This window comes from Dunckerocampus dactyliophorus, chromosome 19 (genome assembly GCF_027744805.1).
Source record: "Dunckerocampus dactyliophorus isolate RoL2022-P2 chromosome 19, RoL_Ddac_1.1, whole genome shotgun sequence".
Taxonomy (NCBI): Eukaryota; Metazoa; Chordata; class Actinopteri; order Syngnathiformes; family Syngnathidae; genus Dunckerocampus; species Dunckerocampus dactyliophorus.
Window position 1 is genome coordinate 3,997,553 of NC_072837.1, and position 23,260 is coordinate 4,020,812.

Consider the following 23,260-nt stretch of genomic DNA (forward strand, 5'->3'; position numbering starts at 1 on the left):
ACTACACACGACTGGCCAGTGTCGATATTCGGATCGATACTCCCACCTCAAGTTACAATGAAAAAAACCCTTTTATCATTTACTCTGAAAGCTAAACAACTGTCGTGCGGCTAACGGTAGCATACCCGCTGTTGAGACGTACATTGAGTTTTTTTTAATTTACTTTGGAACGGCTCATTCCCGTAAAGCATCATGCATGTCCCTCCTATGAAAGAAGAAGCCGGCGAGGTCCAATCACCAGTTGCTCCAGAATCCCCTCCCTGTTTCCGATTGGATAGCTATATTTAGGAAAGCACCCTTTGCTTTATAAAGTGAACAGCACCATTAGGGACACAAAGAAAGAGTTCAACATGGGTAAGGAGTCGCAGACGGCGGCCGATATCCGCAAGAAACTTGTGGTTGTCGGGGACGGAGCGTGCGGGAAGACATGTCTACTGATCCTCTTCAGCAAAGACGAATTTCCGGAAGTGTACGTCCCCACCGTTTTCGAGACCTACGTGGCGGACATCGAGGTGGACAACAAGCAAGTCCAGCTGGCCTTGTGGGACACCGCCGGTCAGGAGGACTATGACCGCCTACGCCCTCTCTCCTACCCGGACACGGATGTCATTCTCATGTGCTTCTCCGTGGACAGCCCGGATTCGTTGGAAAACATCCCGGAAAAGTGGGTGCCCGAGGTGAAACACTTCTGCCCCAACGTTCCCATCATTCTGGTGGCTAACAAGAAGGATCTGCGCAACGACGAGCACGTCAAGAACGAGCTGTCCCGGTTGAAGCTGGAGCCGGTGAGACCTGAGGACGGCCGCGCCATGGCGATGCGTATCGGGGCTTATGACTATTTGGAGTGCTCGGCTAAGACGAAAGAGGGCATATGGGAGGTGTTCGAAACGGCCACACGTGCAGCCCTACAGAAAAAAAAGTCTCAACAGGCTGGTTGTCGACAATGCTGCGTTTTGATGTGACTTTTTCCACCAAAGACCCGCTTCGACAAGGCCTAGCTAGGCAGTGTCCCTCCTCTGCTTTGGATCAAGTCCGCCTCCAAAGACGTTGTTTTGGACACACACGATCCTCGTCTGATTCGTTTTGGACATTGAATCGGACTCATGATTGTGACTGTTTGAAAACACGTTTTTTGCCTTAAAACTTCCCAGTCTATAGACTGCATTTAGACCACTGCCTATCTGCCATTTTTAAAGCAGTAACTTTTGCACTTGTTATTTATGTCCACTCGGTAAGTTAAGAAAGTTGGGAGGTGTTGTTTGGCAGGAAAATATGCCACCTGCACGTATTTCTTTGCTGGACTATGGTGAAAATTGACAATCAATGAATGGATTATTTATATTCAATTTAGATGGCCACACAATTTGTATTGCAAAAATCTTCTTCAGTTTTTTTAAACCAGTGGTTGTTTTGTTTTTTTTACACCACGTACCGCCGTTTTAAAAAGTTAAATCTTTTGTTTTGCAGGTACTCAGTTTTCCTTCCTCTGCCTGACATCACCTTTTGTCTGAGAACACGTGGCTTGCACTTGCATGTAATTTACTTGTGGTGTATGAGGTGAGTTAACAGTATTTCATCAAAAAACATGGTTGGTGAATTTTATACTGCATATCTTTTAAAAAAATATATTAAAAAACGACATTTGAGTGTACAGCATTAGTAACAATCAAACAGACTCATTAAAGATCAATTAGTCCACTTAATTCATTATCTATTATGCCCATCCCTTGTTACCATGCATCTGTTTTTGTCAATGGATGAATGAAATGCAGTTTACAAATGTATAGTTTTTTTGTTGTTGTTGTTGTTGTTGTGTTGTTTTGTTTTGTTTTGTTTTGTTTTTTAATCCCATGTCTTTAAACGTCAATCTATCAGGTGGTGAAATTATGCTACAAAACCTTATTTTGCACCACAGTGACAATTTTGAATAACATGAAAGTATATTTTTCATATTAGTCAGGTACATTTAAGCACATAATTGTTGTCACTGGTAGCCTGTAAGGTGTTTTGGGAGAAAGCGCAAGATATTCAGTCTTGAATCTAAAATATTTAAGTTTAGACATACAGTACAAGGGGTTTTACTGTATTGACCTGAATATAAGACGTCTTCATTCTGGTAAATATGGTATGCGTTTGAAAAAAAAGTGTGCTAATAACCACTTATGTGGGATTAAGCCATTTGATGGCTATCATGACATTATTTTAAAGGGTAGAAAAGACAATGTTAAGTGGGGGTATTGTATTGTGTTTGTTAACAATATGAACTAACTTGTTACAGGTAGACATGGTGTCAAACCACCAAACTGTCAGCACAATGACTGTGAATGTATCGCCTTATTTTGGAGATAAAAAAAAAAACAAAACAATTTGATGTGCTCATGTGTATGAAATGTGTACCGTAACTGTGCCTTTACCTGACAATAGGGGTGCACATCTAGCTTATCTTTACAAGGAACGTCCTTACAAAGAGTATTGTGAGGAGAACTGAGTTGTACTTAAACGTTAGTATTGCCAATAACAATCGTCAAAATAATGTTTGGAAGAGTATCTTTTTTTTTTTTAAATCACAATGATGTAAAAAGGCACATTCCTGCCTGCTACCCGTTGCTGGGCTTTTTTTGCTGACTTCCAGGACAGGAATGCATTGTGCTGGACTGCCTGATTATTCCCACACTGGCTCCCCTCTTGTGTCCCTAATTGTCAGTATATTTAAATTGATAGGCGTTACTCAAATGGTATACTTTTCTACAATTGTGCTGGCAAAATGTGCTGACTGTGCCAAACTAATCTATTGGTGATAGTTCACCAATGTATGCCAGTTACATGTTAATGCAATTGATGTTACAAAATCTGTCTGTTTTCAATGGAATACCGGGAGCAGTTTGTCAACATAAATGCAGAATTTTTTTTGAATAAATTAATAAAAAAATATGACTTGGTTGCCACCATCAAAGCAATGTCGTTTTTTGTGTCTCATTTTAATGTACAGTCTTCCCTCGCCACGGCTTCACTCGTTCACGGTTTTTCAAAAACATTAATAAATCATGCTGTTTTGTGGTTGAATATGGCCGTTAGTGGGGGGGGGGGGGGGGGGGGTGCACACAGTATTTAAGCTATTTTTACATATTTTTGGCTAAATTAAGGGTTTTCAATTATTAAAAATGGCTAAATGAACTAAAACAAATAGTCGTCCCTCGTTTATTGTGGTTAATTGGTTCCTGACCCAATTCACTATTAGTGAATTTCCACAGTAGGTAGGATTAGGATTCAATGTACAGTAAAAAAAAAATTGTAATTAGAGCATAGGAAACCTGTTTATAACTTATAAATATAAATATGGGTTTCAACATTATTAGAGTCCTGTAGACATGAAATAACACCCATATAGTCACCTTTACACTCCTATTATTCATTGTCTACATCACATGGCTCAGGCTACGGGATCACTGCACGGATATAAGAGACAGCCGCTACTAGCATAGCAAGCTACCGAGCTAACTAGTTAGCCTATTCTTGTTATTAGACTTGTTACTTTAATGTTCAGTGAGACAAGCACCCGACTTGATCGCCGGAACAACAGGCTTTTATTGCAGGTTTGAATGATCTCACAACAGGCACAATTATAGCATAATCATCATAATAACATGGGCTACTGTTGCGGCTGTAAAAGTCTGCTCTGAATCTTAAATGGCTTATTTTCTCTGATTATATCTACTATATTGGGTAATACGAGTGTAAAGGTGACTGTATGGGTGTTATTTCATATCTTGAGGGCTATAAAAATGTTAAAAACCATATTTAGAAGGTTGTAAACAGGTTGTTTATGTTCTAACTAATAAAATATTCCATTTATAAAGAAGTAATCCTATTTGGCGGAAATTCACTTGTCACGGTCGGATCTGGAACCAATTAACTGTGATAAACGAGGGATCACTGTACTCACTTCTTTTAACAGAAACATTTATATTAAATCATCCACTTCCTGCTTTTTAATCAGTCATGATAAATGTTTAATTAATCTAATTTATTTTACAGATACAAAATTTCAGTATTTTGAACATTACAATATTGTGCACCCTTTTGTCTTGAGTTCACATTTCATGTTTAGTAGTACGAAAAACGCATGTACTGTATAAATATGTTGTAATTCAGGGATCCTCAATTAAAGCTTGAATGACTAAAAAAATGCCTTAAATCTATGCTAAAAAAAGTGCTTTGAACAAAGTATCCGAATGTGACAAAATGAAAAACTACGTAACTAAATCATGTATTCCATTTGATGTTTTTTTTTTAGTTTTGCTATTTTTTTAATAGCAACTCTCAAAAGGACTGTATCTTTGTGCTTTTCCATTGTTTAGGAATATGAGAACTTGTGTCACTGCTATATTTAGACCTTAGAATAGAAATGACTAATACTGTATGTGAATGGTTGGGCATTGTTTGAAACTTTCCTTTTGATTGTCTTTTTTTTTTCTTCCATTTTTCACAGGGAAAAGAACAATATACCCTTGAGAAGCACATACAGGACACTCATCAAGGTGTTTGCAGTAAAAACTGTGTTTATTTAAGCCAGCAGGTTTTTAAATAGTACAACATACAATGAGGCAAAATAGTCAACAGCTGTGAAATTATGAACAAAATGTACTGTATATGACAAAACGACAGGACAACATTGTGGATTAGAGATGGTTAGCCATGGTATTTAGGCAAACTGGGCAGAAAAGGGAAAAGGAATATCAACCTCCATCTGTCTGTCACCAGCTCTCAGAAATGGTTCAACTGTGTTACTCATCTCCTGAAGGACTCTCATGACATCGATATGGAAAGCATTCATGCGTTTCAACATCAAGTCAAATGAGGGCTGAATGTCTGCTTGAAGCTGTTCAATGGAGATGTCAGCCACAATGGTCTGAAGTTTGCTTGTGACAGTTGTGAGATATTCAGAAATTATCCTTTGGACCATCTCAACCCGCTTGACAACATTAGCAAAGACAGGGGAGTTAACGGCATCATTATACATGTCAGTCACAAAGGTTGAGAACTTTGCTACATTGTTGGTTTTTATAATTCGGTAAAGCTTCTGCATTTGGACCACAATAAAGTCCATCAATGCAGAAAAATCCCTGTCAATATTTTTAAATATCCGTGTTTTTGTCACTTGTTCATGGACTTTTGTTAGAGCTTCTAATAAGCTATCAAGGATGTCTCTTCCACTGACACTACGGTCAGAGCCAGGAATTGTGAAATGAATGTTTTCAAAGATTTCAACGGCTTTTAGAAAACTGAATAACTGGAAGTGTGCGATTTGCTCAAATGCGTTGTCAGATTCTGTGATGACATAGTTAATACATTTGTTATAGAGCTCAAGCCCTGACAGCCTCTGTGTATGCCCTGGGATTAGGAACTTGGTCTCTCCCAGGAATTTAACCACAGCATCAAGAAAAAGTTCAACCCTTTGTTGGTATTTTCTAAGTATAAATGAAGTCTGATCTGCGATAGATGTTATGACATTGGAGGCATTAACTGCTGCAATGTTGTCAACAGCATTCTTAAACAACACTGTACCCTGGTTCTTAGCCTGGTCGAGGGAAGCCCCAAGGCTTCTGGCGTAACGGTTAATTTTCTCGTATGTCATGACAGCAGGAGTAGTGACTGTTTGCACGACTGCAGGTACCGTCTTCTTCGCTACCAGCATCACCTCATAAGGCATCTCCATGTTCCAGGAAGTCCGAATGTTCAGCGTCTCAGTATTCGTTACAGCCATCTTCAGGGTCAAAATATCAATGTCTGTTTTTGGTTCAGTCTGCAAAAAAGAACATAATCATACCAAATATTTTAATACATTATTTTCTTAAAGGTTTCAATTAAAAGGCAATTTCAAGCTGCTACTTACAGGATAGCGACCATAGAGTCTTGCTCTCACTTGTGCTGGCCGCTCGATCTGCATCTGAACCGCAACATGTCCAGCAGGTGGAATGGACAGAGAGGAAACAAGGCCTTTTTCTGGGTTTCCAGTCATCTCCTGGTAGATTTCCATAGTCTCATCAAGCAGATTGACCATTGCTGAATTGCGGATGGACACGTCAGCGTTTTCATAACTTAAGACGACTGTGCTGTCATGGCTTCCTTCAACCACTGCGTGTTTTACAGACAGGACAGAGGCCATCTTAAATCCGCCAACTACATTAACATTGGTGTTGCCCTGAATTTTTCCTGTTAGAAGCTTGCACTCTGAAGATGAGGATGCATCAAGTTTGATGATGAAGCTCTCGTGGTTGAGAATGCTGGTGTTGGTTTTGAGAGTGATCATTGGTGTTTTCAAGGACAACTCGTAGGTCAGATCACCCATCTTTGGAACCCTTATGCTCTTAACTTTGGGCAGAGTGATTTTGGGAAGGGTCAACTTGCTGATTGCTGATGGGACATGCAGAGCAGGCATTGTGAGAAGGCTGGTGTCTGGGAGGGGAATGGTGAATGTTGACATCTCAACATTGATGACTGGAACTTTGTAAGCAGGGACTGTCACTGTTTTAGGCAATTCAATGCTGTATTTTTCGTACTTTGCCTGTGCTTTGCCGTACGATGAAGCCAGTACTGCGGCAGCCTTATCTTTTCCGATGAGCATTTTCTTGTGTAGCGTCTTGATGTTGCTGTTAATGACACTGATTACTGGATCTACATTAATGTTAATGGTGAACATCTCAGGGTTCTTCATGTAATTCATCTTGGAGCTCATGTCAAAAGTCTGCTGAGTTGTGATGAAGAAATATCTCAGGCCAGCATCTTCCCACAGTGTGAAGTCAACTCTTGGTGTCCTCATTCCAAAATATGGCACTCTTATTTCAGGAATAGTGATTGGTAGCCTCAAGAGATCAAGATTAGCCTCTCCATTGATCTGAGAAACGATATTGATTTCCCTTTCGCCGTTATCCATTGTAAAGTAATGGGAATATTTGTTTTGTTGGAATTGGGCCATTCCTGTCCAGCTGGCTTGTTGTACTTCAGAGGTCAGCGTAAGAAGCATGTCATTCTGGAATTCCATCTTTCCAGGCAGCTGGAATGGAAAGTGTAGCCTGGAATATCCCCTATTCTTGGTGTCAAACATGAGCTTGGTAGGCGTGATTAAGGCAAGGGCAGAGCTTGAAAGAGTTCCGCCATTTAGTTTAGCATCATGGGATGCGGTGAGATCTATTTGCATATCTTCAGCCTTTGCCTGGAACTTCAGCAGTGCAACACTGTTTGTGTCAGGTCCTTCTGTTTCAAATTTAGCATCAATAATAGCATGACGGAAAACGCAGATATCTGCAACCACATTCTGACTGTTTTTTACAAATTTGCTGCCTGTTGCACCAATAAAAGCCACTTTGGCTGTGTGGAGATCCATAACCAGGTCCATGTCACTGTTGTGGGTTACCTCATCTGAAAATTCCTGGATTGCATATTTTGCATTAGCCAGATTGTTCATCTTCACATGAACGGAGTCTGCCTCCAGCGTAAGATTCGTCTTTTGAGTTGTTGTTACGTGAGTGAAGATGTTCAGGGGCGGCATGTTGAGGTCATGGTTGTAGTTTGTATTTACAGTGGCAGAGAGTCCGTCTTCCATGGCAAAGAACATGTTGTTGACAAGATCTGCAGAATACAACTCAGTTGCTATGTTCACAGATGTGTCAGCAGAACCTTGGCCTGCCAGGTGGTAGACAGCCATTGTCCCCTTGTGGTCTACTTTGAAAGATGACTGATCGATCTTAATGTACTCTGAGATTGCCAGACGTCTCATCTTGGGTAGAGCAATATGTGCACTAGCATCTACTGTAAACTGGAGGACTTTCAAAGTAGATCTGGCCTGAGAATAAAGGTTCAATTTGAACTCTGGTGTTACAGATGTAGCTGTGGTGTTCTCTAGATCTGCAGTAGTCCTCAGTTTGTAATGTGGCGAGTTTACTTTGAACTCTCCGTAGAGTTTTCCAAAGCAGGGAATCTTGCTCATGTCTGTCACTTTCTCTTTCAACTCTGCTGTTAATGTGTCATAATCAAAGGATTGTATTTTCTGGACCATTCTCATGACATAATTTCTAATGTCATCAATCAGCTGTGTGAAGTCAAAGGAATACAGCTCATTCACAAGCTCCTTAACAGGTACTATAACCTTTTGAATTAAAGGTTCAATGTCAACTGACCGAAGCAGAGCAAATACAGATTGAATCTTTTCCCTCACCTGATACTGCTTCATGATTTTAACAACCTCATCCATCACTGCCCCGATCAGCTTCTCAACCTCATACTTTGACAGAATTTCCTCCGCTTTGCCATAAATGACATTGAACCTATTAGGGATGTTGTGTTTCTTGATCCAAGCCATGATGGCATCCTTGATTGATTTCAATACATTGATGACTTCTTCTATTGGCAAGTTGGCCGTCAGGTTGGTTAAGACATTTTCAATGGAGTTGATGTACTTTCTCACATCTTGGACGAAGACTTTGATGTCAAAGTTGTCAATGACCTCCTTCAGTTCAGATATTTTGTTCTGAAACTTGGTGCTGATCTCATATTTGGTGCTGATGTCTGTCAGCAGTTCAATACTGTTTTCCATCAGCGTCATCACTTTGGCTTTTACATTTTCAATCATGGCAGGGAGGTGCTCGGTGAATGGAATCTGGATGAAATGGCTGTCAGTGTTCTTGTCATACTTGACAAATCCAGAAACACTATAGTCCTGACTGTCTTCACTAAAGAGGTTTGTGGCCAATGCACCTTTCATTTCAACAGCCATTCTCTCTGCATTGTTGTAGGCCCCCACTTCCTGTTCAAAAGTGTTGTCATTGACCTTGGATGTCACCTTCAGATTGACACGCTGCTCTTGGAGACTCAATGTGCTGCTGAGTTTGTTGTCCACGTTGGTTTTGATAGTGGGCCTGCCATCAATCTCATGAGTGGTTGAGGCTCTGTACTCAAATGAATGCGTGAACAGTAGGGGTTCAGCTTTCAGGAGGAATTTGCTGTATAGCTCTCCACTCTGCTGTCCGTAAAAAGACACTGCACCATTTGAGTTGAAGAGGGCATCAATGTTAAGGGAGAAGGGTTTAGCAACAGCATTGATCTTGCTGTCAAGACGAAGAGACTGTGATTTGTAATCGGCAAGATTGTTGAATTTCATCGTTAGACCAGCGACCTCCATATCTGTGTTATGTGTGATCTGAGACCCCAGGAGTTTACCATTGGTGTTGCACTTTGTAGACAGGACCATGTCCTTGAACTTGACTTCGTAAGTGTGCTTGAGTTCATCGCCTGACAAGACTCCCTTCAGTGTTCCCATCAGCTCCACATTGTAGGGTTGTGCCGTGAACCGTGCATCATTGTTAACGTTGATCTCCATGATCTTCAGATCATTTTTCACCATAACTGTGGCTATAAAATGCTCCATGGTAACTGTGATGTCATGCATGTAGGAGTTTCTCTTGTTAAGGACGTTGTTGCTCTTGGTGTGGAGGGTCAAAGTTTTCAGTGTAAGGGAAAGGGAATTAGTATTATCGGTCCTCATTTCGTCAAAAGATCCAACTATACTGTTGGATACGATAAGGCCATCTTCGCTTACTCTGAAGTTCATTGTATTTCTTGTGTTGGCACCCAGGACGTCGCCCGTAAAGAGACCATTGAGGTAGACTTCCGAGCCGGCAACCTTTCCTTCAACATTGAACTCAACTTTGTTATCTTGAATGCCTCCCTTTGTGGTGAGAGACATGGTAGCGCCAGCAGCATCAAGTCCCCCATGGAAAATATTCTCAAAGGTCAGTGCTCTGTGCTGAGCAGTTGTAATACAGCTGGTGGTCAGGCCATTCGTGTTCAGGGTCAGGGTTGCCTTGTGAGAGGAAAGGCTCGAAAATATGGTAATGGAGGCATCAGTATTGAGTTCCAAGCCAGTGGGATTCATGGAGCCAGTGAGCAAAGAGTAGGCACGGTTTACTGTATCATCAGCCTTATTTTCTAAACGGAGGTTGGCTTGACCTTCAGAGGCGGTGAATTCCACATGATTTTGAAGTGTTCTCTGATTAGCCTTGGTCACAGAGTTAGACTTAATGGTAAGCTTGGCATCCTTGTGGTTAAGGCTCATTTTCGTCGAGTGCTTGATGGGGTCACTGTTGATATTGGTGTTGGAATCAATCATAAGCTCCTCATTTGCGTACACAGCCTTGATCTTGTTCATAACCTTAAGGATATCAGAGTTTGCTCTCAGCGTGCTCTCCAATCGGGCCTCCTTCTTTGTAGGGTCAACTGAAAAGGTGTTGAGATATGTGGTGCTAGAGGTTAAAGATCCAACACTGACACTTCCGTCAGCGTTGATATCGCCAAATAGCTTGGCTGAATCAAGTGTGAAGTGGTTGGTAATATCCAAAGACGTCCGCAGACCAAGAGGGGTGGCAGCATGGATGTTGTAGATTCCTGATGACTTGACACTGTCCGAGACTGCCATAGTTTCCTCCACATTAACCCTTGTACTCACAAACTGGTGCTCCAGGGTGCCATTTAGAGTGAATTTCATTGTGTTCTCATCTGTATCGGTAACTTCTGTTGCTCCTTTAAAGCAAACAAACCAGTAAAATATCACTTTCGCTTACTTTTTTTTTTTGTAAATGTCTGATTCAAAAATAAATAAACCTTACCTTCAGTTGTAAAGGAGAGAAGTTTGATTGGACTGTCAGCCTTAACTTTAAACTTTGCTATGTAGTTTGGAGAGTTCACAGTGTTGTTGCCTGCAGACATAGTTGTCTCCCAGTTGTAGTAATTGCTGTTCACCTTGGCAGACACTTCCACCATTCCAATAAGGGGCAGAGTGATTTCTCGCTCAGAGGGGATTGTAAATGTGGGTATGTTTATCTCCCGTGGGGCGAGCTCCATTCCCAGCTGTGGCATGGAAATGTGAGGGGATGTGACCATGGGAGGTATCCTCAATTCCTCAGAGGATCTCCCTCCAAGAGGCAATGGAATACTGATGGTCAGATGGTCCTTGTTGAACTGGTATCGGAATTTGCTTTCCCTAAAAATGAGATAAAATGAGAACTCACCGAAAAGGCAAAGAAGAGAGAAAACTGTCACAACTATAAGGTGTCCCTTACATGTTCATGAACAGGTTGTCGGGCATGGAGGGCATTTCCACCTTTGCAATGTTGTTCCTCATAGTCTCCACGTAGGGGACATCAGCTGAGATCTTGTTCATCCAGATCTTGCTGGCCTAATGATAAAAGACAGCCATCACTACAGTAATCTGGAAGAATTTGAACTCAAGTTAAGTCACAGTCTTCCAACCAAGCGAGTTCACCTCAAGGGCCTTGTTGACAATATGATGCAGTTTCATGTCAGTGTTGACAACCCGATGATCCATGGCATCTTTAGCAAACTGCCTGACCCAGACCCTGAGGGCTTCAGTGTAAGGCACTAGAACTTTGGTCTCAGCATTCATGTTGGACATCAGCTTAACTTCAGCCTGGTCCTCGCCTGGAATACAAAATATTGGTTAGCCCTTGAGGTGAAACAGTGTGACATTAATGAATCAATGTTCCATCCATCCATCCATTTTCTATGCCGCTTCTCCTTATTAGGGTCGCGGGGGTATGCTGGAGCCTATCCCAGCTGACTTCGGGCGACAGGCAGAGTACACCCTGGACTGGTTGAATCAATGTTAGTTGTGTTTTTTTTTTGTTTTTTTTTAAGACATACCATATTTGAACGTGACTGACTGAATGGATGAGGTCTCTGGGAGCTTCACATCACTTTTGATCTCAAAGATGATATCTTCAGCTTTGCTCATGGTAGCAGAGATGGTAGCATCTGTCTTCAGAGAGGGGACCAACAGCTGAACCTGCAGCATTCCATCAGTCATGGCATGAAGCCTGAAATTCATTGATAAGGTACAATTATTGCCTGGATGACCAAAATCCAAATACTAGCTTAAGTTTGTGGTTTGAGTTACTCACTGGGCACGACCAGTCAGAGTGAGCTGTGGCACTTTCTTGTTGGAGAGCTCAAGGATGATGGCTTTGCCTTTGGTGCTGCTGTCAGTCAAGCCAAGCTTCACTCCGGCTTCGACATCAATGTCGGGTATCTGGAGTTGGGTGGTGAAGACGTTCCTGTTCCTGTTGTATTTCATGGTGGCCGAAGCTTCAGTAGGTTTAGCTCCTGAGGAGTTGGGAGATTAGAGGACTCAACAGCGGTGTATGACAGGTGAGGGAACTCCCAGAATTGATCTTCTATTATTATGATTGTATACCTTCAGCTTTCAGAGTCATCTTCAGGGAATCAACCTTCTGGCGGCCATCATTTCCTTCACTGAGGAGATTGTATGCAATAGTGGCTGTGTAGGCTGACACCTCTTTGACAGGCTTGATGTCAATTGCAAACCTGAGGTGAACAGTACAAAGATTAAACTTGTTTGTCATTAGCTTTTCATTTATGCCCCATTTCAATACAATTAAAAAATCCCATTACGGTTAAAAGACTGCTAAAATTTCACTTGTATTTTTTGACTTACATTGTCTCTCCGTTCAGGGGGAAGTAAGGCACGTTCTTTTTGTTATGAAGGTCAACTTGCAGTTTTTTAGTGCAATAATTAAATCCGAGGATGGAGTCACAGTTTACGTCGCCCATATTGTGTGGGATTTCGGCAGTAAAGTCTGCTCCCACGATCAGCACGGTATTGCTGTGTAAAAAGAAAGAACAGAAACGTAAGTTACATTTTACGATTACAGCATGAAGGTGATAATCAGCCGCAATGAACTGAGACATGGTATTGTCTCATGAAAATGGACTACTGTATTAAAAATCTACGCCATTTTATGGCAGTTGTCACCTGATTCTTAAGAGCTTTGTAGTCCCCTTTGCGGCCGGGATGGAGAGTTTGACCTGGTTTGGCTCCATGGTTAGCTTAGCATTGAGGGCACTCTCGTGGTACAAGCTGGTGTGCATCTCAACAGCCGAGTCAACAAATTCGGGAACATGGACTCCCATTCGGGTCACAAACTCCAGTCCAACAGAGGGCATGAACAACAGTTCATTCTGTGAACGAAATAGATGATGTGAATCAATCGGTATAGTGTACCACAACAGCAAAAAAACACATTAACGTATACAATCACAGTAATCCGTCATTTATATGTAAGTGAATTTCTGAGAAGTAGGTTTCCTTCTTTATAAATGAAATATTTTCGTTGTTATGGTATAGAGACCTTTTTATGATGTTCTTAATACAGTCTTTAACATAATTAGGGCCCTCTAGACATGAAGTAACACCCATATAGTCACCTTTACATTCATATTACCTTGTATAGTTGATCGAGGAAAAGGCTTCTTGAGACGTCATCTGTACTTCTGTGAAGAAGGTGTCGGACGTTTCGCTCCTCATCCGAAGAGCTTCGTCAGCGAACTAATAAGTGCTGGTAGCTTAGGCCTTAAATACAGCGAAACGTCCGACACCTTCTTCACAGAAGTACAGATGACGTCTCAAGAAGCCTTTTCCTCGATGGACAACTCCTGTACGACTGAGAGCCTACACAGACGCTTGTATAGTTGACATAATAAGAGAAAATAAGACATAATTAAAACAGTGCTCATGTGTGTTGCAGTAAATGTGATCCCTAGGGGAGCTGAGTACTGGCGGACAGGAAGTGACGTTGAGGGTTCAAAGTTGAGTTTTAGCATGTCGTATGTCATGGCTGCAACAGTTGCCCCTGTTATATTATTAATATTATTATTTTTATGAGAAGCCCGCAATAAAAACCTGTTGTTTCAGCGATCAAGTCTGCTGCTTGTCTCGACAACCACTTACTGACACCTAGTGACCAATATAGAATATTTTATATTATATTTATATTTTAGTTCATTCAGGCATTTTTATGCTTGAAAATGCTTAATTTAGGCAAATAAATGTGTAAAATTTGCTTCAATATGCATATTGTCTGACTAATAATAATGTTCAACCACAAAATTCGAACAAAATTTTGTTACCATGTTTGGGGAAATACGAAGGCCTCCCTTAGCTCCGGGAGCAAATATGCCAGATAGAGAAAAGGTCAGAGGCAGGCCAGATGCAGTTGGGAGGACAAACTTGTTGTCCATGAACATGTAATGGATAAAGATCTCATTGTCCGTGCCGGACATCAGTTTAGACAGAACCTAATAAAAAAGAAAAAAAGAATCACTTTAAAAGCTCTCATTCCGTGGTCATGAAATGGTCATAAGTAGTAAAATCAGTACCTGGGTAGGGAGGACCTTGAGGAAAATGTCTGCATACATTTTGGCATTATCTACAATAAACCTCAGTTCGCTGGCCTTGATGAAACCCAGCTCTGCTCCCATGATCTTCAGGTAGGCCATGGCCTCCGGGGATTCTTGATTCTGCAGTTCTTTCATCAGCTTGTTGAAATTGCGAACAATTTCTCTCATAAGATCTTCAGGAACCTTGGGGGGAAGGGGGCTCTTTTAATGGTGACATGACACAAAACGGGAACTACATGATGAATGAACGAGTGAACCTCAATTGTACCTTCTGTCCTTCTGATTTCAACGGAACAACCCACTTCTCCAGAACTTCCTTTATCTTGATTGGCATCTTGTCCTCCGCCCAATACAGAGCCTTGGACAGAGTGTCTGGGAAGAAGCCATTCTTTCCGAACAAAGCCTCAATCGTGGGCTCAAAGCCTTTCCCTTCGATGCCAACCTATGAATGAGATTTAGTTATTTTTTCTTATCGACATTTATCAATGACGTCCTGCAGTGCTACACACCTCCCACATATCCATATTGTAGCCAAAGGCTTTCAGGGTAGATTCCAGCAGGACTTCTCTGGGCAGGTGGTTGCTAGGGTCAAAGATAACGTTGCCCTGAATGTTAGCCTGCATGTTTTCATGCGCCACGCCCAGCTTATAGTTGCGAGACTTTGTTGTGTAGTCATTGTGAGTGACCACGTCAATGTCCTGCAAGGCGTCCATCATCTTCCTAGCAAGCCTGAAGCGAAAAATAATGTGTTAACATTTGGTTTGATTATTCAGGACATGTCTGGAAGGACTCTTACTTCTGGGTGTCAGAATCGGTGGAGGAGATGATGTTGTAGACGTGGGAGGTCACAAAAGATTTAATCTGCTCGTTCTGCTCCTGCTTCAGGATCTTTTTCACCATCTCAATGTCGCTGTTTTGGGGATTCCTCATCAGAATCAGGTAGGCCGCAAGGCGTTTCTGCACAGCACCCTTTGGATACTGGCAGACCCTCTGGAGGTTAGCGCGAATCTGGACGGAAAAGTTTGTCAATGCATTTGTGTAAATGACTCCCAATGGAATTTAAATATTTTTTTTTCCTGCTAGTTACCTCATCTGTCAAAGACATGCGTCTTAAAGCCTGGATGGCTGCAAGCTGAACAGACAGGGTGGTTGTGGGCTGTCTCATGCACTTCAACAGGGTGTTCTTGATAGCGGGGTTGGCATCTTCCATGACATCTCCTATGTTACCTACAACCTGGATGGAAGTGCATAAAAAGAATGGTAAGTGTAAATGGAAGCTAATAGCCTTCACCTCACTGGTAAGGCTTTCCACAAGTTTGTCTACATTTTTCCCAAGCATACTGTTTTCCAAAATGGCTTGGCAAGATGAAGAACTGCAATTTAGTGGCAATAAAGTAGCCTTGTTTGGTAAATGTAGATGGTGTATATCCTTAAGGTAGTAATAGCTAAGTTCTTAAGTACTGGACTTGGCTTGGGTTCAACAGTACTGAAAACAGACTGGTTGCTCGAGAGATGATAGTTTGTGCATGTGTGAGGTTAAAATTTGATAACCAACCCTAAGTGTCAGGAAGGTCAGGTCTTTGTCCCCAGCACAGTCTGGGCCCAGAAGGGAGGCCAGGAAGTCAGAAACAGCAGTAATCTCCGGAGTGACTTTGCCCTCAGTCTGGTACAGTCTAGTGACAAAATTTGATGTATTTACATGAGAAACCACCACTGACATCTGCGGAATGAACAAGTTGTTTACTTACTTCCTGACTGTATTACTCAACGCATACATGATGGGCTTGCTCTGCTTGTACTGAGCCATGGCCAGCATGTCATTGACCATGAGGCGGGAGGGGTTAGGCAGCAGTGCCAGGGCGTAAACTGCGGCATCGACTGCAAGAGCAGATTTATCAACGGTCCTGAGAACTTTCAGCATTGCGCTGATGCACTCCGGAGTACCGCACTGGATCAGAGCTTGCATGGTCAGGGAGTTGGACACATCCATCATCTCAAGGACGGCCGATCCCAACACATCAGCCTTCAGGCCACGCAGCTCAGACACCAGTTTGTGGAAGAGGGAGGCACGCTGCTCGCCCTGACTGGTCTGGGACAGGGTATCCAGCTGCTGCATTGTGGCAATGGCGGCATCTTTAGATTGCACTGGGGACTTGTTGTCAACGTGGTCCATTGGCAAGAAGCGGAGGTTGGCCTCATCTGTTCATAAAAAAACAAACAAACAAGGCAACCCATGAAAGGATGAAAAAACAATTATGCAGATTGGAGCACATTCTAAAGCAGGGTTGTCCAAACTTGTTCCACCAAGGGCCACATCCTGAAAAATGAAAGGATGCAAGGGCCATCTTGATATTTTGTAAACCAACATAATGTATGTTAAGAACTTGTGTATATATATACTTCAAGAAAAAACTTCATCTCAGCTTTGTGATGTAGGTGAAAAACGTATTATTAGGATTAGGAACATCGGTCTTTGCTTGTTTTTTTTTAATCCCAATATTTCAATGTTCTTCTTGAATAAGTTTCGGACATTTATGACTTTATTCCCATAATATTTTGACTTTATTCCCATAATATTATAACTCCCCCTCCTCCAGTTTTCCAAAAACACAACTTTATTTTGTTTTGTTTGTTTCTGAAATAATACAACTTTAACCAACATTTTTTTTATTTAATATTTCAACACTATGCTACTAAAATGACATTATTTTTACTTCATTTACTTTAATACTTTATTTTTCTTGTTAGAATGCTGTTTTTTTTTCCATTTCTGCTGTTGTTGTTGTTTTTTTTTTAAAAAAGCTTAAACTTTGTTCTCGTCAATTATGTTCTCGTAATTATGATAATATTTTGACTTTATTCTTGTAAAATTTCTTGTTTTTTTCTGCAACCTAATTTTCCAAAAATTAGAACTTTATTTGTTGTTTTGTTTGTTTTTCATAATATTATGACTTACATTTTTTTTACATCTTTCTTTAATATCTGAACTTTAAGCTACTAAAATTACGTTATGATGTTATTTTAATAAAATTACTTTCTTATAAAATTACTTTAATTATTCTCTAAATATTTTGACTTTATTCTTGTAAAATTACTGCAGATTGTTCCATTTTTGCTGTTGTTAAATTATATTTTTAGAATGTGCCACGGGTCAATGAACAAACAAATGGCCCCGGGGCCGCACTTTGGGCACCCCTTGTTCTAAAGGCAGGGACACTCACTGTGGTCAAAGATTCTGTCATTAATCTTGGCAGTCTCCCTCAGAGTCACAGTCTGCTTCACCAGAGTCGAAATTCCATACTCATTCCTAAACGGGACACACAGTTACAGCGGTTGGAAAACAACAAGAACCTCTCACATCTTTTGGTTGGGTTATTATCTTCTAACACTTACTTGTGGGAAAAGGGCAGGAAGATGTGCTTCTCTGTGCAACTTCCACTCGTCATGTGCTTCTTCTGGTTGTCAAACTTGTAGTTGCAAGTCTGGCGGCTGCTGATCATCTTGGACAAGGGGTAGTGCTGAGGGTGGAGATGATTTTGCATATTACTGTATGTATTCAATTCACTCTATTGATGGAGTGCAGTTTTGTTTGATGTGCGTATCAGCTTGAGGCCTTTACCATGCCGGAGATGACCGCCAAGGGACTGGTGGCGTGTCTGTGAGCGCTGAAGCCGTCGCATTCGGAAAGATCCCTGCTGACGGTCACGTCGGTGGCGATGTCTCCTCTGGTGTTGACCGTGAAGTCGGTGGCGCAGATGCCATACACCGTGGCCTGGAAAACACGGAAGTGTCGTTACTGAGTACATCGGAAGCCATCACCAGATGGCGTGATTTCTCCTTGTAATGATACTCTAGTATGTTGTATTTAATACAGAGCAGTGATTTACATGGAGCAGACCCCCCCAAAAAAGAGTCAATTTCAGTCTACGTATGTCTGTTACAGGAACAAACACAATACGACATCACATTAAAATGGCTGTATTGCATTGCTTGTGAAATTTAGACCAATGAAAAATGAAACTGAGCATTATTTTATCAGTTTGTATGATATTGGAAGATAAATTGGAATATAAAAAAGCACATGAGATAGTAAAAGCAAAAGTTCAGTCTCAAAGTAAATCTCAAGCACTGGAGCGGTAAACATGTTTTCTCGACCCAAGTCAGACTATTAATCAATACGCCCGATTAAAGTCTACTATATGAGCAGGTGACGCGATCGCAGAGATAAAGTTATCTAGGACTTCGACCCCGCGGTGGTGATGTGGGAACATGCGGTGACTCGTGTGTCAGCTGGTCCAGTTTATCTCACCATTGTGCAACTCGTTTATCTTTGCATGAGTCTTCACCACAAACAGACACCAAGCTTTACTTGGAGTGAAAGATAAATAGAAAAACAAGAACATGAACAGGTAGTCCTCTCACCATTTTGTTGTTTCTGTCCTCTTCCATGGCGGGAACCAGGAGGGAGGAGACGATTCCCCTCTTGATGTTCAAGATGTTGACGGGCTCGTCCTCCTCGGGGAAGAGTTTCACATCAGTCTGTCCCTCCACTGTGATCTTCAGTGGGTTCCTGGTGACATGAACAGATGTCCGCTTACAACCTGATATTGCTTGCTTTGTCTTTAAAAGTCAAAGGCTTCGTACTTGGCCATTGCAGCTTTGAAGGCCTGAGCTCCAGCAGCGGGGCGATACAGCGCGTTCCCCTCTTCGTCTACGGCAAGGATCTCGCTCAGGGAGCATTCTGTAGTGCGCAGGATGAAGCTACAGGTCTGAGGCACTTCAAGTTCGACCTGTGCAGTAGATGAAACGCTGTTCAGCCTCATTATGAAAGCCTACCGACTGTGGTTCAGGTCGGACGTGAGACATACTTTACAGGAGACTTTGGGGCCTCTCTTGTTGTTGGTGGCGCCGCTAACGCCGTTGAAGGTCTCAGCCTCATAGTCGTACACAAAGCGTCTGAAGTTCTTATATCTTTTGGCCACTGAAATGCGTTTCCAACATGGGTTAGACAAATCCACCACTTGCCATCGTGGCTTAGGTTGGAATATGTGGCTTGTACTTGAGGCGAGTTAAGCATGAATATTTATGCAAAACAAATTGGAATTCAATTTTAACACATCTAAATGTATGTTTCAAATATGATTTTATTTCAGTTTTTTAAAATCTGTGGTGTGGAGTCGGCGTACGACCAGTGGCACTTGTACCACAGTTTGAGATCATTGTGCTAGACCAGAGGTGTCCAAAGTGCGGCCTGGGAGCCATTTGTGGCCTGCTGATTTAATTTAAACAAATAAAATAAAAAAAAAACTGAAAAAATTGAAAAATCATCAGTAATTTTCCAAGAATAAAGTCGAAATATTTAAAAAGTTGTAATTTAACAAGAACAAGTCATAATTGTACGAGAATAACTACAAAAATAAACTAATACAACAAAAAAACCCTTCATTTTAGAAACATAAAATAGAAATTATTATATTAAATTATTAAAAAACAAAACAACAAATAAAGTTGCAATTTATGGAAAAGTAAAGAAATTAAACAAAAAAAATTATAATGTTATCAGAATAAAGTCAAAATATTATGGGAATAAAGCCGTAATTACAAGAAGGAAATTTACAAGAAGTAAGTTGAAGTAGTTGGGGAAAAAACAGCAAAAATGGAAAAGACAGCTGTAATTTTACAGGTCAAAATATTAAAACAAAAAAGTCATCTTCTAACTTCTTCTTTAAGGAAAAAAAGTCACAGTTTTACAAGAATAAAGTTGTAATATTATTAGGAAAAATAATGTCTTTTTAGTTGCATAGTAGCAAATATTATTATTATATTAAAAATTACCTTATTTTTAAAAAATGTAAATATGAGAAACAAATAAAACAAAATAAAGTTGTCATTTTTGGAAAATTAGGTTGGGAAAAAGTTATAATATCATAAGGATGAAGTCAAAATATTAGCAAAATTCTTAGCATATCTACATGTGTTGGTCTACAAAATATCAGTGGCCCTTGCAATCGTTAATTTTTAAAAGTTTGGACACCCCTGTGCTCGACTAGTGATATTTAGATTTAAAGCACAAGTCACAGCAACACTTTGTACCGAAACGTATGTTTTAAACATAACACTTCACCAAAAATGCTGGAAAAAAATCTCCAAAACACGAATAACAAACCTACGGCCCTCAATCAATACTTCTCTGACTGTGTCAATAAACAGTGGCAACGCTGGGCCCTACAGCACGGATTCAAAAACTGACCCTATGGATCAGCATCTCAAATATTTTACAGTCATTACTATTTTTATTGAGGATAAAGGGGGAAACTTACAAAAGCATGTTGGAGATTGGTCATCCACACTTCCTACATCTTGCTCTGGAAGGAATCACAAAATTTTATATTATTACAATTACTACATACAGATTTAGTTACCATTTAACATGAATTCTAATGTAAAACATGCTATAATAACATATGTCTCTTTATAAGTGGTTATTAGTAGTACTTACGGGCTAGTGTGTATGTGCCCAGTAGCAGCAAAAGGCAGAACCTGGCACCCCCCATGTCGGGCTTAGCACCTGGAAGCCTTCAGGTAAGACGAGTCTCCTCCTTGGGTGAAGACTAATCCCCGTGCTTTGATTTTTAGGCTTTTATAGTTCTTCCGTCTGCCTGGACGCGATTAGCGGGACTTGGAAATGTGTTGCCCTGGTTCCAAAGTCTGAGCAGTCCTTGTGGCAGGCCAAAGGTAAAAAATGTTTCACAAACTATCAAGACTTGATGTCAGCACTGGGTGGGGGTGGCCACTGTGATAATGCTGAATATTCTGATTTGCAGTTTTTGGAGACGACAAATCAACGGGCAAGGAAATGTAGTCATGTGGAATTTTTACGGGAAGGTTATCGTACTATTTTGTGTCACTTTTTGGTAAATCTTCTTGTTTTTGTAAAACAAACACGTATAATTTACTTTAAAGTCCAATGAGTAACCTTTAAAACTAATTCAGGACAGCTCCGATAGATAGCCTTTTGGCTGAGCAATATAAATAATATTAACAAAGCACAGGAGTGTCCAAACTTTTTCCAACAAGGGACGCATATGGAAAAATCAAAAGATGCCAGGGGCCACTTTGATATATTTATATAATTATTTGTAAGTTTTGTAAAAAGACTTTGATTTCATTTAAGCTTTTAAGCTTGTGCCTTTTTGCTCTATTGTTCCCATTTTTGCTGTTTTTTTAGCGTTTTATTTTATTTCTACAATGTTGTGCGTGCTGATAATAAATGAGTACCGGGCTGGACTTTCGACACCCCTGACACAAACAAATGTGACTCATCTGCTGCCTGTTTGACAGTGTATTACACTAGCTTTTACCTTGAATCTATTCTTATTTAAGATTTATTTACCCTGCAACATTATTATAAGTCCAATATACTATAAAGCAGTGGTTACCAACCTTTTTGAGTCCAAGATCTCTGGTCTCGGTCGTGAAACTGCGAAAGAGCTACAACAGTCAGTCCTAAGAAGCAGCGTTTTTTCAAGGTGCACATCTATGGAGTTATAGTTGTGCCTTAATTTTGAGGCAGCAAAGGTAGATTTTGAGCCACATTAACGTGCAGTAATGACTGTTGTATGAGCAGGCACATCGCTGCGCTCTGTCACTCTCCCTCTCCGGGGGAGAGGGAGAGTGCAGGTTGCGGGTTGCGTGCCTGGAGAGCGGCAAGGCGTACGGGCGTGTTCGGTGGTCAAAATGCGTGCCTGGAGGGGATACGCTGCACTGATGTAATAATAAATTTGTTTTTCTAATATTCTCGCAATAGACCTGCAAAGTCCCAAAGATTGCCTGTTGGATCGCGATCGACGGGTTGGTGACCCCTGCTGTACAATATAATCAGCAATGAAGACACATTATGTAATTTTCTTGTTTATTTGGCTCATCTGAGGACTGTAGTTCTTATGATTTTTCATTCTAATAATTATTAACAAATAATAATGTAAGAATTACATTTGTTGGTTTATTTTTTTTAACAGTTTATCTTGATAAGGAATGCAATTCGTCATTAAACATCATAATTGAAATACAAATTAAGATCTCAGAGGTGTCCAAACGCTTTACAACTAAAAATTGAAGGATGTGGGGGGCCACTTTGATACATTTTTTACATTTAAGATGCTAAAACCAATCCGGTGAAGGCCAGTATTTGCTAAGCTATCTGAAAAGCATCCACATCTTAGCTTTGTGTTATAGGTGACAAAGCAGATTAGTGTAACATCTAAAAAATATATGTCATTAAGAATGAATTCATTTTATTTCTAGAATATCGACAGGGCCAAGTTGCGGGTCTGAAATTGGCCCCCAGACCGCACTTTGGACACACTGTTTGCAGGAGCATTGAAGATAACTTAATCAGACGGAGGATGACAGTCTTCTGTTGCATAACGGTGGGTAACAACAACCTTATCCAAAGTATCCCATTGGGCTTAGAGTCGGGCAGCATGGTGGCACATGTGGTGAGCACAGCTATCTCACAGTCAGGTGGTTCTGCAGGATTTTAGTCGGTATAGAAAAGCGTCTGGTTCCGTATCAGGACAGCAGTCCTCCTGCTGATGACCTACAGTGTACAGTAGAGAGAATAATTAACTGGTTGACTAAAGACAAGCATACAATCTCTGTTTATTACCTCCAATAATACAACAAAAATGCTACAGAAATGCCATTAGTTCCCCAGTAGGTTAATTTATCAGCCTTTGCTTGTTTTATTTGGTGAAAGAATGGAAAGCATGACCCATCACTGTAGGTCAATAGGTCACATGACATCATTGTGTATCTCTTCAGCCTTTGTTTGGATCACTAATAATCAATAAGCCTCACAGCATGTCTTGCTGTGTTTCATGTGTCCGAAGAATCCCTCCATGTGACAAATTAAAGGCATATGTTGTGTTATATACTAAAATCAAAACAAACACTCACGCTCACTAATAACAGTACAGTAATCCCACGCTTG

At 40.8% G+C, this 23,260-nt stretch overlaps 2 protein-coding genes across 2 annotated transcripts; one reads left to right on the top strand and one right to left on the bottom strand.

The window, feature by feature from the left end:
* Positions 1 to 310: 310 nt before the first annotated feature.
* On the top strand, positions 311 to 2,947 carry LOC129172186 (rho-related GTP-binding protein RhoB). Its single transcript, XM_054761682.1, has 2 exons — positions 311 to 1,231; positions 1,468 to 2,947. Exon 1 carries the CDS (start codon positions 351 to 353, stop codon positions 960 to 962), a length of 612 nt encoding a protein of 203 aa, XP_054617657.1. The 5' UTR covers positions 311 to 350; the 3' UTR covers positions 963 to 1,231; positions 1,468 to 2,947.
* A 1,594-nt stretch (positions 2,948 to 4,541) lies between these two features.
* On the bottom strand, positions 4,542 to 21,005 carry LOC129172537 (apolipoprotein B-100-like). Its single transcript, XM_054762386.1, has 26 exons — positions 20,768 to 21,005; positions 20,589 to 20,633; positions 19,137 to 19,249; positions 18,913 to 19,058; positions 18,691 to 18,838; positions 17,888 to 18,040; positions 17,662 to 17,786; positions 17,490 to 17,575; positions 16,017 to 16,467; positions 15,824 to 15,941; positions 15,356 to 15,502; positions 15,065 to 15,276; positions 14,778 to 14,997; positions 14,537 to 14,710; positions 14,248 to 14,451; positions 13,999 to 14,166; positions 12,845 to 13,050; positions 12,527 to 12,694; positions 12,266 to 12,396; positions 11,973 to 12,174; positions 11,716 to 11,888; positions 11,318 to 11,493; positions 11,115 to 11,230; positions 10,662 to 11,035; positions 5,894 to 10,575; positions 4,542 to 5,803 (listed from the first exon to the last, which is right to left on the bottom strand). Exons 1-26 carry the CDS (start codon positions 20,820 to 20,822, stop codon positions 4,703 to 4,705), a joined length of 9,894 nt encoding a protein of 3,297 aa, XP_054618361.1. The 5' UTR covers positions 20,823 to 21,005; the 3' UTR covers positions 4,542 to 4,702.
* Positions 21,006 to 23,260: the final 2,255 nt, after the last annotated feature.